Source organism: Nicotiana sylvestris, chromosome 12 (genome assembly GCF_000393655.2).
Source record: "Nicotiana sylvestris chromosome 12, ASM39365v2, whole genome shotgun sequence".
Lineage (NCBI taxonomy): Eukaryota > Viridiplantae > Streptophyta > Magnoliopsida > Solanales > Solanaceae > Nicotiana > Nicotiana sylvestris.
Genome location: NC_091068.1, coordinates 101,425,855 through 101,442,655, shown reverse-complemented (window position 1 = coordinate 101,442,655; position 16,801 = coordinate 101,425,855). Strand labels below are relative to the sequence as shown.

Sequence of the window (16,801 nt, the reverse complement as noted above, 5' to 3'; positions counted from 1 at the left end):
TAATTTGTGTAGTCGCACTGTCTCCTTAATATATAATTTTGCATAATCTTGTGTTGTATATGTAGATCTCACCGATAGAAAATGAGCTGATTTTGTGAGCATGTCGACTATCACCCTTATGGAATCAAACTTACGATGGGAACGAGGTAAACCCGTGATAAAGTCCATGTTTATTGCCTCCCATTTCCATGTCGGGATTTCTATAGTCTACATTAGCCCTTCGGGCTTCTGGTGCTCTATTTTCACCTACTGGTAACTAGGACATTGAGCGACATACTCAGCAATGTTCTTTTTCATATCGTTCCACCAATACACATCCTTAATGTCATGATATATCTTTGTCGACCCAGGGTGAATGGAATACCATGAATTATGTGCCTCTGACATAATCATGTCTCGTAGCCCTGCTATATCTAGAACACACAAACGACCCCTGTATCTGAGAACCCCATCTCCTTTGAGTACTAACAACAGCTTCTTCTGTTGTGGAACCCGCTCTCTCAACTTGACTAACTCTGGATCCTCGTATTGCCTCTCCTTTACCTCAGCTATGAGAGATGATTTTGCAGTATTTTGGAGTACAACTCCTCCATTGCCAGAGTCTACTAACCAAACTCCCAAACAAGCCAATTGACGAATCTCTCTTGTTAATTGTCTTTTCTCAGCCTCTACATGTGTTAAGCTGCCCATAGATCGACGACTTAAGGCATCTGCTACAACATTAGCTTTCCTTGGATGGTAGAGAATGATAACATCATAGTATTTTAATAACTAGTCACCGCCTCTATCGCAGATTCAACTCTTTTTTCTTGAAGATATATTGCAGGCTCTTATGATCTGTGAATATATCAACATGCACACCATATAAATAATGTCGCCATATCTTAAGTGCATGGACAACTGCAGCTAACTCGAGGTCGTGGGTCAGATAATTCCACTCATGCTTCCTTGATTGCCTTGAAGCATATGCAATCACCTTCCTATGTTGCATCAAGACACATCCTAATCCGACACCTGAGACATCACAATACATGGCATAACCATCTGGACCTTCTGGAAGTGCTAGAACTCGTGCTGAGGTCAACCTGTTCTTAAGCTCTTGGAAACTCTGCTCACAGGCCTCTGTCCACTGAAACTTAGTCGCTTTCTGTGTCAGCTTTGTTAATGGTGCTGAAAGAGAAGAAAAACCCTCTACAAACCTCCGGTAATATCCTGCTAAGCCTAGAAAGCTACGAATCTCTGTCGGAGTGGTAGGTCTAGGTCAGGATCTCACAGCCTCAATCTTCTGAGTGTCTACCTTTATACCTCCGTCGGAGACAATATGCCCCAAGAATGCTACGGACTTTAACCAGAACTCACACTTAGAAAACTTAGCATGCAATTTATTATCGCGGAGGGTTTGAAGTACTATTCGCAGGTGATCCACATGCTCATCCTCTAAACGTGAATAAACCATAATATCATCAATAAAGACTATCACAAACAGATCCAAATATGGCCGAAATAGGCTATTCATCAAGTCCATAAATATGGTGGGTGCATTCGTCAACCCGAAGGACATAACAAGGAACTCAAAGTGGCCATATCTGGTCCTAAAGGCGGTCTTGGGAATATCTTTCGCCCGAACTCTGACCTAGTAGTACCCCGACCTTAAATCTATCTTTGAAGAGCATCTAGCTCCCTGTAATTGATCAAACAAGTCGTCTATCCTTGGAAGGGGGTACTTATTCTTAATATTTACTTTGTTCAATTGCCTATAGTCAATACACATTCTTAGCGAGCCGTCTTTCTTCCGTATAAACAATACCGGTGCACCCCTAGGTAAGGTACTGGGTCTTATGAAACCTTTCTCCAGTAAATCTTTTAACTGTTCCTTCAATTCCTTTAATTCGGCAGGTGCCATTTTACGAAGGGATGGATATTGGTTGCGTTCTCGGAAGAAAATCGATGCCAAAATCAATCTCTCGCTCTGGAGGAATACCTGGAAGTTCATCTGGAAATACATTTGCGTACTCCTTTACTACTGGAATGGACTGAAGTGCAGGTATCTCAGCACATGCATCTTTAACTCGCACAATATGATAAATGCACCCTTTTGCGAGCATTTTCCTTGCCTTCAGATAGGAAATAAACCTGCCTCTGGGTGTCGTTGTATTACCTACCCATTCAAGGACTCGCTCACCCAGAAAATGAAATCTAGCTATCTTTGATCGACAATCAAATGTGGCATAACAAGCTGCCAACCAGTCCATGCCCATGATAGCATCGAAATCCAATATCTCTAGTTCAAGTAGGTCGGTTGAGGTCTGACGACCACAAACTGATATCGTACAACCTCGATAAATGTATCTAGCGATAATCGATTCTCCGACTGGTATAGATACTGCAAAAGGATCGCTTAGTATTTCAGGCACTATACCAAATTTTCGCGCGACAAATGGGGTAATACATGATAAAGTAGATCCTGGGTCTATCAAGGCATAAACATCGTAAGAACAAATGGTCAACATACCTGTCACAACGTCTGGTAAGGAATTTTGGTCCTGTCGACCTGCTAGCGCATAGATACGATTCTGGTTACCACCTAAATTGGACCATCTACCTCTGCCTCGACCTCTACCAGCCAAAGACTTAGACTTGTGCCCTGAAGGATGCACGGACATAACTGATCATGTCGCTGAATTCGCTGGTTGCGCCATACCCCCAAAATCTCTATTTGGGCAATCTCGCATCATATGCCCTGGACAACACATGTATAACAAGCATCGGAACCGGCTCGACATTGGCCCAAGTATCCTCAACCGCAGATGGCCACCGTAGTAGAAACGACCTTGTTTGTCTCGAACCTCGTTGTCGTTGCAAACTTGATGCGTGGGAGCTCTCACCTGGTCTTGACTGAGTATAGTGGTCATACTTGTAACCCTATAGCTGAGGTGGCGGAGGTTTAGGTGGTCGTTCAAAGTACTGGGGCCTGTAACTACTCTAAGACTACTCCTGAGACCTGGCAAATATCATCCTCTTACGCTGCCCTGACTCAGTCCTCTCCGTACTCTGCTACCGATGCCTAACCCTTTCTATAGTCTAGGCAAATGCCCGAATCCGCGAGATATCCATACTATCCTGTAATGCAGCGGTGGCACACGCCTCGGATAACTTTGGGGCCAACCATACTATAAACTTGTGGATTCTATCCTGCATAGTAGCAACTATGGATGCTGTATTGGCCAATGAGTCAAAACGGAGACTATATTCTCGAACACTCATATTGCCCTGCTTGAGGGCTAGAAACTGATCGAGTCGGGCCTGTCGGATCTCTCGTGGTAAGTACTGGTCAAGGAAGACATCTGAAAAATTCTCCCAAATAGCAGGAGGTGCATCACGTCCCCTAGACCTTTACCATCCCTCATACCAAACGATGGCTATATCCCGGAGTCAAAAAGCTGCTAACTCAACTGCCTCTTTCTCCATGGCATGCATAACCCGAAAGATGCCATGAAGCTGATCTATGAAATCCTGCGGGTCCTCCTTCTGATCTGTCCCCGTGAACTCTGGGGGATTTAAAGCAATACTCTCGAACCCTTGAACTCCTAGATCCCTCATAAGGTCATGCACTAGCAGATGCCCTAGCCTGTTGCTGGGTAGCTACCAACTGTGCCAACAAATGTACCGCACTCATCAAGTCCTGATCTGATGGAAGCGGAGGGGGAACTGGATGTGTAGTCTCCCTAGGAATTTCCTCAGGTGGTGGAGGAGCCGGTAATCGTTGGGTAGGGGTCTCTCCCTACGACTCTGATTGGGCCCCATATGCTAGGGGTACCCTGCTAGTCACCTAACCTATTGTTGTTTCTCTCATCTGGCTAGCCGTAATCTTCCTAGTTACCGTCATCTGTGCATGCAAACGTCAACACATAAGTATAACTCAAATTTCCTATAACTTAGTGCTACAACATGATTTAGATTTGAAAGAAGGGTAACCAACTCCTAAATACCTTGTAGTCCCCTGCTTATATAATATGGTGCACCACATATCTATAAACAAGACCCTACTAGACACAGCTTGTAGACTCCCTAGGAAAGGACTGCTCTATACCACTTTTGTCATGCTCTGAGCCCGGGGGCGAGACCGGTACCTAGTGCCTCATCAACCCTTGCGTACCACTTGCGACTAAGAGATTCTGGATATGTAATGTCATACTTTGGCTATAGGCCACATCACAAGATAATATGCGATGCAAAATATAAAACTACATGGAGAGTAACACTGACTAATGTCAACATAAAGCTGGCCGGCAAGGCCGTCATAATTACTACAACTGACAGGCCAACAAAATATTCCTACAGGGCCTATAGGCCCAACATACTATACTAACCGATAGGATATGTCTACAAGCCTCTACTGATAGATGTATTATGATCGGAACAGGGCCCCGACCTACCCATAACCTATCTACATATATACACAATATATACACCACACTGCTAGACCCGGCAACTCTGACAGAAGGGGAGCTTACCGATAAAGCTGAACTCGAGCAACACCTACTGAGGAGGTCTACCCGTCTGTCTATCTGAACTTGCACGCGTGAAATACAGCGCCCCCAGAAAGGGATGTCAGTACGAAATAATGTACCGAGTATGTAAGACAATAAACTGAAAGCTGAAACAGAACTGATGATATAATAACTGCAAGCAACTGGGGATCAAAGATAATCTGAGGATATGCTCATCAGCTGATACTAACTCAACTCTCTCAATATAGTGAGTAAAATAGTTGTCCGGTCCTATAAGGCTCAGTATACATATATATATCTGCTCTACCGTAGTAGGCTCACTGGTTCTGTATCTCGACCAACTGGGCTCGCTCATAGGCGCTCAGCCACAACAGGCTCGGTATATAACATACCATCTAATTAGAGATTGCCCAATAGGGGCCTGTCCATCGATTATATCTCGATGATAATGAAAATACTTTAATACTATATATATAAATTCTCTGCTCTTTTGACTGGAAGAAGAAAATACTCAATTGAATATGAAGTCCCGATAAGGAGAATATTGTAACTTACAAAACTAGAAAAATATACGTAACCTGCGAGACTAGCAAAATATACGTAAATTCCGGGATATGAATTTTTCTGTGTGACTCGTTATCAAATTTTTGTAATTACGAGATCATGCAAAATGAAGGAAGAGCTTAGCCTTAACATACCTGTTCCTGGAATTATTTGAACGAATCTGCTTTTACGAAATATGGACGAAATTTTTGCTTGAAATCTTGAAACGAAATTTGGACGAATTTTTTGACAGAATGCGATGTAATTGGAACGAAATTCTTGACTTGAATTATTTGAAATGGAACGTTTCTGCTTCTGAAATTGGAACCAACCTTTGCTATGAATTTTTGAATGTTGGATGAAATGATATTGTTTCTAACTTCCTTGGTTTGAAAACCAAATACAGAAATGTGCCCTTTTTTATCTAATGAATTATTTATTAAGTTTCCTAACTGAGTCTTATTTGCTAAGAATTTAGTCACGCCCTGGTTGAAATGATAAAAAGTCATCTGGCAGAAATGACTACTTAGTCATTTCCAATTGTGTGGCTTCTTGCCACGTGGGGTAGGGAGGGATAATTTATTAATTTTTTTATCCACTTATTAGTTAACTGGATAATGTCTTGTCACCCGATAATTAATTAATTACCCGCATAATTTAAAAATTATCACAAATTACTTAAAATTCTATTTATTTTTAAAATACTTCATATATACTTTATATATTATACTACCGTGGTCATATGGTGCCTTGCATGGTACTAGTTCATAATTATCGGGTATTATCGTCCGACCCGTATTTTATTCCAAATTGTTCATTTTCAATGAAACTCGTTTTCTTTAATCCGTGTACCTCTTTATCCTTCATAATACTTATTTATCGTTTGTTATAAATAACGTAAGTACGTTAACGTTAAGATGATCTCTTTCCGAATCTACGTCGGTTAACTGAAAATAAAATTTTAAGGTACGAAAATGCGAGATGTAACATTGAGTCTACTAACTTGGTCCAAGAATATAGTCCACGGCCCATTTCGACGTCTAAGGGGAAAAGACCTTTTGCACCTTCTGGCAAACAACAAGTCGTATACCCTTCACGGTCCCTCTATACTACCTACGAGAATCATTCACTAGCCCACCAAGCAATTGTCTCCCCAAATATTAAATTTGACAGTGAGCCTTACCCCACAAAGCCATATAACTCACTTATCAATACAGCTGGTTAGGCCCCATCCATAAATGACGCCACCTCAACAATTCCTGCAGACACCCTCTCTTCCTTATTGATCTCTTCAGACTTCAGCACCGCAACTTTGCATGCTACATCTCCACCATTAACCACCCATACAACACCTTCATTCCACAACCCAATTCCTTCTCTACAAGAACATCATGATTTACACCTATGTGATTCTCTTCTCAGAAATATCAACCATACGTCTACAAGTCTAGCCATCCCCTTTTCAACAATCACAAAACTGACTTCAGCGGCCACTATCTTAAGTGAACCCACTTCCTCAATCCTAATCTCTCATCATAATACCCTGCTTCTATCATCGACTAGCTTAGAACATGCAACACCCCTCTCTTTTACACAATCACGGGCATACTTACCTAAGAGAAACTATCAGAAACAATAATTGGTGCTTTCATCTACCTCGTCTAACCATGAACCAATCACGCAACCCCCGCCCTAAGGCACCAATAGTCTACACCTCTCAATCTTTTCAGAGGACCAACCCCTCCAGTCATAGCTGGAGATGGACTTATAGGGTTATGCACTGACCTTCACTATAGAACTCAACAATCAGGAAGTGGCCCTCCTAGTCCACAATCTAACCCACCTAGCGGAGATAGTCACCAAGGGGATGCACCTAGGAATGGACGCCTATGGCCAGAGCCAGTGGTAAATGACTCAAACCCCACTTCTTGTCGATCACAACCGCCCCTTCTCCTCTCGACTCCCCAATGGAGCTACCACATGCATCCATCCACTCACCAAATGCACCAACCCATAAATTTGCTCCCTTTCTACCCACCACACTACTCAGGACCGATATATGCACCATGGTTCCAGCAAAATCAACGCCTTCAACCCTGCCATACCTTTACCGTACCCGACCAGCCCCTACGATCCCCTAACCCCCCACAGAGTCCACCACGCACTCCACCTCCACCTCCAAAACACTCGATAAGGAAATACATTGAGAGGTAGGAGATAACGGCAAAAATAAGGGAAACAAGGAACGAGTTTCTTTTTAAAAGGTATCTATCTGTACATTCTCAAAGAACAGTATGCAAAAAAATTCATCCTCAAATATCCCCTCGGTCTAGAAAAATGCAGTCTCAATTTTCAAACCAATGGCAATCGCAAGGCAGAGAAGTATGCCATGGTTATAATTCTGACGCTTTGCGGAACAACCCCTCATATTGCTCTGCACCAGGAAGCCCAAGGAGTGGACCATCTTCCAGTTCTTAATTCGCTTGTTGTGGACTAACCCAAATACCCAATCTATCAATTATGAACATAATCATTTAGAATTTCAGATGATCGCATAATGCGGAGTTTAGGCATCAGTTCAGCTCTTTACTTGATACTTGTAGGCATGTTTTGGCTGTCCTTCTAGAAACTCACATGCAGGATCACACCATACTTAGAGACGATTTTCAGTTCACCAATCTATCCCAAGTTCCAGCTAATGGCCTTTCAAGCGGGTTAGTTGTTTTATGGAATACTATTTTAATCACTATAGAGGAGCTTCGAATGTCTGAACATGAAATACAATGTATGGTTCAGGTATGGCCTAACCCTTCTAAGTGGTTGTTTTCCGCTATTTATGCTAAAGCTTCATGTAAATTCGTGATATTCTGTGTAATAACTTGATGTCCATGCATGATCTGTATAAGGGTTCTTGGCACATAGGGGCAATTTTAATGACATTCTCCGAACATCAAAGAAGTTTGGAGGACGCCCCATTAGCAATCACAAGTCGGACTCTTTCGCAAATTATCTTAACTACTGTAATTTGATAGTTTAGGAGTTAGGGGCAGCCGCTAAACCTGGACAAACAAGCGCAAACATGGTTATGCCATACTCGAACGCTTGAACCGTGTCCTATAAAATTATGACTGGATAAACTGCTATCCCGAAGCCATGGTTCGTCATTTACCACGAACCCACTCCGATAATTGTCCTTCGTTAATTACTTTAGAGGCACAACGTGCTCCTATCCAAAAAACTTTCACTTTGAAATAATTTGGACTTCTCTCATCCAGATTGTCGAAAACTAGTTCATCAAACTTGATCAACGAATAATAATCTGATCGACGCCACTGAGGCTTTCAAAACTACTATTCTTCACTGATAAGCACTCATTTGGCAACATTTTTGCCAGGAAAATAAAATTATTAGATTGCAGGGATTCAAGCATCTGTCCATAATCCCACTAGCTCGTTCTTCCAAAATTTAGAAGTCCAGCTTACCAATGAACACAACTCACTCCTAAAATTAGGAGAGGGAGTTTGAAAATAAATCATGAATTAGTTTGCTCAATGATGAAGATGCCAATACCAAATTTTTTTCACATGTCTACTCTTCATAAACGTAGACAAAAATGTATCTCAGCTCTAAAGGACTCTGTTGGAAATTGGTGTTATGACCCTATCCAAATACATAGCACCATTCAAACTTACTACACAAATTTATTTACTATTGAACATGTGCAATCTACTCTCACTGTTTATCTCCTCAAGAATATCTTACTCTTCAGAGCCACTCTGGGACATTGAAATTAGACAAGTACGTCACTCTTTCAAACCTTTCAAAGTTCCGAGGCCTGATGGCTTACACCCTATGTTTTATCAAAACTATTGGAATGAAGTATGCCCTTCAGTCACATCATTATGCCACCAAGTCTTTAGAGAACATGCTATACCCTTGGATATTAATCAAACTTATCTGTGTTTTATTCCAAAAGTTACAAATAACAGTAGTAATGCTCAATATCACCCTATTAGTCTTTGCAATACCATATACAAAATAATTACCAAAATAATCCTTAACTGTAGTAAGCCTTTTATTTTTAAAATCATAAGCCCTACACAGTCAAGTTTCCAAAAAGGTAAGCGAGCATCAGACAACGCGATTATTGCCCAAGAGATCTTACACCATTTTACCAAAATGTATGGCAACCAGAGCGTCGTGATGCTTAAATTAGACTTACAAAAAGTATTTGATAGGCTCGAATGGTCTTTTATTTACCAGACTGTTCATTTCTTTAAATTTTCAAAACATCTACCATCAAACTAATTATGTCTTGCTGAACATCCATGTCCGCCTCCATACTTATTAATGGTACAAGTACGCCATTTTTCTTCCCTTATAGGGGACTTAGGTAAGGAGATCATCTTTCACCTTACATATTTATAATGTGCATAGAAATGCTTTCTCAAAGTATCTCCTTATCGATGGACTACCTCGCTTGGAAACTAATTTCTATTTCTAGAACCATTCCTCACTTGTCTTACTTTTTTTTTTGTAGATGATATTATACTACTCTAAAAAATAGGTACTAAGAGATATCACGTAACAATCTATACTCTTAATCATTTTAATTCTCACTCAAGACAAAAGATAAATTTTGAGAAGTCAAAAATCTTCTTTTCTAAGAATTACACTCCTACGGATAAGTACTTCGTCCTCAGTTCCTTTAAAATGGAAAGAGGTACGACCTTTGGGAAATACCTTGATTTTCCTATATTTCATAAACGACCCAAATGCAATGACTTCCAATTCTTGCTGGATACTTTAAGAATGGACTAGATGGTTGGAAATCGAATTTCCTCACATTACCCGGATGAACAACTATTATTAAGTCCATGCTTTATAGTCTCCCAAATCATGTGATATAAATTATCTCAATTTCTTCCTCAATCCTTCACAAAATAGAACAATACCAGTGTAATTTCCCATGGGGCATGACAACCACCGGGAGAAAACTACATCTTTTAAATTGGAAAATTGTTACCACTGCTAAAGCCACAGGAGGTCTGGGTATCCAGAGGTTGCATACTAAAAATCAAGCCCTTCTCGCGAGCCTATCCTGGAAACTCTTTCAGTTACCTACTACCCTTTGGGCTTCGACTCAGCTTCATAAATATCTGCATCTCCATACATCCAATACAACTCATTCTCCTGTCTGGAGGAATATTATTAATGGATGGTCATTCTGTCAACATGGGTTGCAATGGCAAATGGCTCTGGGCATCATATTAAATTTTGGGATGATCCTTGGATTGGGACGGGTACACATCCTTGCGATCTGCCATCTAGGGGTTATCGCCACTTCAAAACGTAACCACAATAATTCACCAATATCATACTCCTACTAGATGTGATTGGGATAATATAACCCACGATGGCACGACATACCCTCCAACATTAAGGACCACATGCACAGTACTCATATATCTCAATATACCTATTAAGTAGATTGCATATTCTGGGCTTTAACAAGTAGTGGTTCATTTTCCGTTAGATATAGTACAAATCTCTAATTAATGATACTTTGGGAACACACTCTCATACAGTTAATTTTAAATGGATCTAGACATTATCTATAACGCCAAAAATCTGATATTTTCTCTGGCTATTAAACCATGACTTCCTACCGGACACTACCTGCACCACATTGTCTTGCTATCGGATGCCTTATGCCCCATTGCCAAGCACCCAATGAGACATCCACTCATATCTTCTTGGTCTGCCCGAATGCTCAAACCCGTTGGAAAAGATTACGCCTACACATTCTTCCCACTTTCCTCGCGCACCACTCTCCACCATCATAGTGGCTGCACACACTTATTCATACTAAGCACAACCATATACCATACAACATTCATCCACATACTTTTGTTCCTCTAACCTTGTGGAGTATTTGGTTCACTAGAAACACTAATGTATTTGAACACAAAAGACTCTCCATCCCACACCAATCCATTGTGCATCAAGCAATTGAATTCACGTACCGAGCTGCTTAGTAGGTTTCTAACATCCTAAACACCTTTTTCTTTGAAATGGCTACCACCCAAACTTAATCAATACAAGCTAAACACTAACGGGGAGGCTGTGAAAGCCACGAGAAATTATAGGATCGGCAGAGTCATACACATCTCTACAGGTGACTGGATAATCGGTTTTGCGGGCAAAGTATCGCCCACCACGTATCTAAATATTGAACTAGATGCACTCTTACAGGGACTATAATTAGCTCTTCAGATGCAATTTTTGCCCTTATAAGTCAACATAGATGATGTGAAGGTAATTACATTACTGCACAAAGATCGCCCCTTTTTATGATAATATTCTCTCTGATTGCAGGCACCTCCTCCGCAAGCTCCATGATCCACTAGTCATCCACACGAACATAGAGATAAATAGTGTAGCAGACAAGTTAGGAAACAAAGGTAATAGAGTGGAGGACTTTGCAGAACCTGAAGTTTTTGAAGCCCCACCCCTTTTGTTACTGACTAGCTCCACGTAGATCGGCTCGGTGATGCTACTATCCAATTGGTACCACCATGGACTACTGCAGTCCATGTGACTGACCCTCCATCTTTTGCGACGCCATCACCAACATATTACTCGCGACTGTCCTACTTTTGGATACCTGGTGCTGCACAAGAGTTTGCTCATCCAGTAGACTCAACTTTTTGTAGCAACCCATGTATCAAACCTTATCCCTTGATGTTTGCATCAGTAATTGTTGTAATAGTAACTGTTGTAGTAGCTATAAATTGGTGCATCCTACACACTATCTTCCATGTACGCGTAACGACCCAACTGGTCGTTTTGAGCTCTAGCGTGTCGTTCAACGGTTTGAGGCCTTGACTAGCTTCACTTCAAGTATTATGACTTGTACGTGTGGTCAGAATTAAATTTCGAGAAGTTCGGATTGATTCAGATGGAAAATTCTAATTTCGGAAGCTTAAAGTTGGAGGAATTGACTAAGGTTTGACTTTTGAGCAAACGGCCTCGAGATTGGGATTTAAATGTTCTAATAGGTTCGTATGATGATTTTGGTCTTGGGCGTATGTCCGGATCGTGTTTTGGATGACCCGGAAGCATTTCGACGTTTATTGTGGGAAGTTGGCATTTTGGAAGAATTTCATAAATTTGGGTTGAAGTGTATTTTAATGTTATCGATGTTTGTTTGGGATTTCGAGCCTGGAAATAGCTCCGTATTGTGATTCTGGTCTTAGAAGCGCGTCTGAATGTGGATTTAGAGGTCCGTAGGTCATTTGGGGAAAGTTGGAAATTGAAGGTTTTGGGGTGTAAGCACGTGATTTTTGCTTCACGAGCAATCACTCCAAAAGGAAAACAAATAGTGATAAATGACCTCACTGTACAATTTGTCGCTTTCCGAGACATGTGTTGTTAGTCATTTGTGGGTCTGCCCACTTTGCATTTAATCTCACCGATCAAAATACAAAGCATGTCTGTCAGGATAATCAAAAATCATAATTCAGTCGTTAAAAAGAACGAAAATTCGAAAAAATGTATACATGTGCATCGTTCGTTCTAGGTTGCGATTTAACTTACTTAAACATTTTAATTTGGTGTGATAATTGTGTTGAGGTGTTACATTGTTGTTTGTTTTAATTTTATTTGTTTTATTATTTATTTTTGTTATTTTCATTTTTTTTTATGTTGAAATTAGAAAACAAAGAAAAGAGGGATTAAAATCGATTTGGGCCCAGAAAATGAAACAAAAAAGGCCCAAAACCGGCACTCAAACCCAGACCAAATCCGGCCTGCCCAAACGTTGATTCAAACGACGCCGTATCAGCGTCCTTATTAGAGTCGTTGATCTGACTCAAACAAACGGTCCTGATCAAGCCACTCATTCAACCCCAAACGACGTCGTCTTAGGCATTTGATCTGAGCCGTTCAACCCCTTAATCCAACGGACCCAGGTTTTCCCCCTAAACCCGTCCAGTTTTGACCCGATCCAGCCTTACCCGGCCTCACCCACTACCAAAACCCAAACGACACCGTCTTCCCTAAGTGGATAGATCCTGGCCATAGATCTCATTTGATCCGACGGCCAGGATCTAAACCCCTAGACCATATATAAACTCAACCCTTCACCCCACGCCCCCTATCCGAACCCCACCCTTCACTCGTCTCCTTCCCCAAACACTGAAACCCCCAAACCCTAGCAAGCCGCCCTGATATCCCTTTCACCAGAACCTGGCGGCATGAACGCCGGTAACCACCCCCTTCACACCCCTGAAGCATCCAACCACCCTGAACACGAATCCACTAACCTTGTACCTCGAATCACCTCCCATCGTCTCGAATCTGGATTTGAAGATTCGAGACAAAACTCGATCTATACCAAACCGCACCATCTTTGTATCAGACACTCCCATGACTTCCCTCGTGACCAAACCAAGCTTGGTTTGGTCCGAATCTACCCACAACTTCTAAAAAACCGAATCTGGAAATCCAGACCCTAGAACACATGGACCTGAGGAATCCGGCCAGTCTTGACAGGGGTCTGAGGTCTAATAGACCTTAACCAAGGTGGTCTCATGTGAGAACACCTTGGTTAAAGTTTGTTCGGCTTCAAATGGTCAAAGTGGAGTCAGTTTTGGGTCAGTTTGTTTTAAACATTTTTCGGTAAGTTTTCCTTTCCCTTTATTTAGTTCTAATTAAGTTGTCAGCATGTTTCGTTGTGTTTGTTTGTTCTTTTGTTATTTTTCTGATTTCTTCCGTCCTTGTAAAGACCTTTTATTTGGTCGATTGTCTTCTGTGTATGTTTTGAACGTATTCTGTGATATACATGTTCGATTAGATTAGTCGACGCATAAATAGTTCATATAGGTTCCCAATAATTGAACAAAAGTTGTTTGATGCCTGTAGGTCCCTGTATGTGTTTGTTTATTTGAACGACTGATTATTACCTGTTATAATTAGTATAGTCGACTCGATAAACGTCGTCGATTAGTTTTCTATAACTAATGGATCGAATGAGCTAATAATGTCACATGACTAATTGAACCTTGTCACTGACTGAATGCCCAGCATTGTCTGAAATAAGTTTGTTTGCATTGCAAAAATGACTGAAAAGGTTCAGTCCAGGGTAGTCCTGAATTTGAACTTTCACGAGTTCAAAATACCCTGATGATGCAATGGGCAGGGCAGTAATAATCAAGGTTAAGCAGGGGTATTCTGGGGTGTTAAAAAGAACAGAAGTAATTAGTTTAAGTGAGCTGACAAATGGGGTACTGAATTAGGATTAAATTAATGCCAATGGGGGACCAGACCTAAGAGTATGGGAATTAATTGAATACTTAACTAAACCCATAACCCTTGATTAGAGTAATAAGACAGGGCATGGGGGCTGATTAAGGATTCCAAGAAAGATGCTTTTAGGCATGGGGAGTTAAGGGGTATGGGCAGTCTACAAATGGCAGAATCCAGGCAGCTCGACTGCACTGGTCGTTTGGCTTATAAATAGGCCATTTCAGAACTCAAAAGGGGCTGGAATTTTTAGTCTTGAGAGAGGTCTTGTGAGTTTAAAGAAAAAGACTGAAAACATAAGAAATTTCCAGTGAACACTGTAACCAAACACTGTCTGAAAGCTATATAAGAATCCATATTGGTCAAGCTGTCTTGGCCAAGTTATGTTATTTGCACTGACTGAGTTGCTTGTGATTGTTGAACTGTTGGTGTTGCTGTATTGAACACTCTTTTACTTCTGGTGTTTCATTACTCTTTTTTTCTGGGATTACTTGTTTGGTGCTCGACCCTCTGTTGGTTCTCTTTGTTCTGGAAACTATTGTTGTTTGTCTGTGGATTGTGGAGAACATTTGTGGGTGTTGGTCTGCTGCTGTGTTGTTGCTGTTTGGTTGTTGTTGCTGTTGCTTGTTGCATACTACTCAACTGATTACTCTCTTTCTTCCTTTCCTTTCCTTACCAGGTACACGATTAATACCACCAATGTAATTTGAAAGTTTGAGCATGAATGCAAAAGAGAAGACCTGCAGATTGTTTTTATATATACATGGATTGTTGTATTAAATGTCATGTAGTATATAATAGTTACATTTTCGTTTGGACAATAGAAGTAGCCCACATGCTTAGTATATCAAGTAGGTTAGTGAATGCTAGTTCATATATGTATGCTGTTAGATGAAAATATTCCCAAGGCAGTAGGTTGTATCTCATATTTAGTTCAATGGTGTAGTATAAGCCTGTAATGTATGCCAAGCATGACAATCGTACACTACTAGTTAAGTTCTTTCCTTTCTGATAAATTGCCATACATAACTGTTAAACCATGATTTAAGAAAAAACAGGGCTTGCAATCTCAACCCCACGAAGGTCGAGCCCGGGGTCAAAACAGACCCAGTAGGCCTGCCCCGGACTAACAATGGCGCAGGTCTGGCCCATCACGCGTGGGCTGGATTTGGGCCTTTAATTTCGATCGGTTGACTGTGTGCGTGGCCGCGCTTCTGATTTCGCGCAAGTACTCGGAATTCTGTTATAAATAACTTGCAAGCATGTAATTAATTAGGACTATCTATTGTTTTCAATTGGTAGAGACAAACACGACAAGAAACGTAGTTGCTATAGGATACCCTTTAAAAACAAGAACGAGATGAGCCTCGACGAAAATAAACAAAAACGCGCAGGCTGCGGGGCCCTCGTTAAATGTATATTATCGAAGCATTCAGTTTCCAGGATGGGTCGTTTAGCAAATCTCACGGCCATCCCAGAATAATAACGCGATAGTCTCTTTAAGCGTGTATCTAATAATTTTACCTCCTTAAACTCGGGTGCACATTTATGTGACCCAAATCCAAATCTCGACGGATTCGAAATGTATTTCTAATCACGGGTACATTGATTGTGACGTGGTTCGAGATGCATGTCCATGACGTCGCAAATTCCTTTTAAAAGTAGAACGAGACGAGCCTCGTCAAACAAAAATGTACACAGCTGCGGGGCCCTCTAACTGTATATATATTAAAACACTTAGAATTCGGGACAGGCCGTTTAGCGAATTTTTCGGCCTTCCCCAAAACAACAATACGCTAGTTGCTTTAGGCGCGTCTTAATAATTTATTCTCCTTAATTCGGGTGCACATTTATGTGACCCAAATCCAAATCTCAACCGAGTCGAGATATGTCAACAACCACGGGTGCATTGATGTAACGTGGTTCGAGATATGTTTTCACAACGTTGCAATTCTTGATAAAAACAGTAAATGATAAAAGCGGTTAAAAGTTAAATTTTGCACATAAGTTCACACTTGTATAAAATCAGATAATCAAGCCGAATATAACAGTTGAGCGACCGTGCTAGAACCACGGAACTCGGGAATGCCTAACACCTTCTCCCGGGTTAACAGAATTCCTTATCCGGATTTCTGGTACGCAGACTGTAATATGGAGTCATTCTTTTCCTCGATTCGGGATTAAAATTGGTGACTTGGGACACCCTAAATCTCCCAAGTGGCGACTCTGAAATAAATAAACCAATCCCGTCTCGATTGTCCTTTAATTGGAAAAACTCCCTTGCACCCTCGCGGGTGCGGAAAAAGGAGGTGTGACTGCTCTGGCGACTCTGCTGGGGACCGTGCAGAAGAACCACTGGTTCAGGGTTAAGAATTCGAGCTTAAAATAATTGTTATTATTTGGCTTTATTTATTATCTGATTTTTTTTACATGTTTGAGCC

At 41.1% G+C, this 16,801-nt stretch overlaps 1 protein-coding gene across 1 annotated transcript; it reads right to left on the bottom strand.

The window, feature by feature from the left end:
• Positions 1-246: 246 nt before the first annotated feature.
• LOC138883459 (uncharacterized) lies at positions 247-690 on the bottom strand. The gene has a single exon (XM_070164148.1). It carries the CDS (start codon positions 688-690, stop codon positions 247-249), a length of 444 nt encoding a protein of 147 aa, XP_070020249.1.
• Between the last annotated feature and the right edge of the window lie 16,111 nt (positions 691-16,801).

Bases quoted from the DNA above. Each gene is read 5' to 3' on its own strand.
- LOC138883459 (XM_070164148.1), bottom strand. From the start codon at position 690: ATGGGCAGCTTAACACATGTAGAGGCTGAGAAAAGACAATTAACAAGA.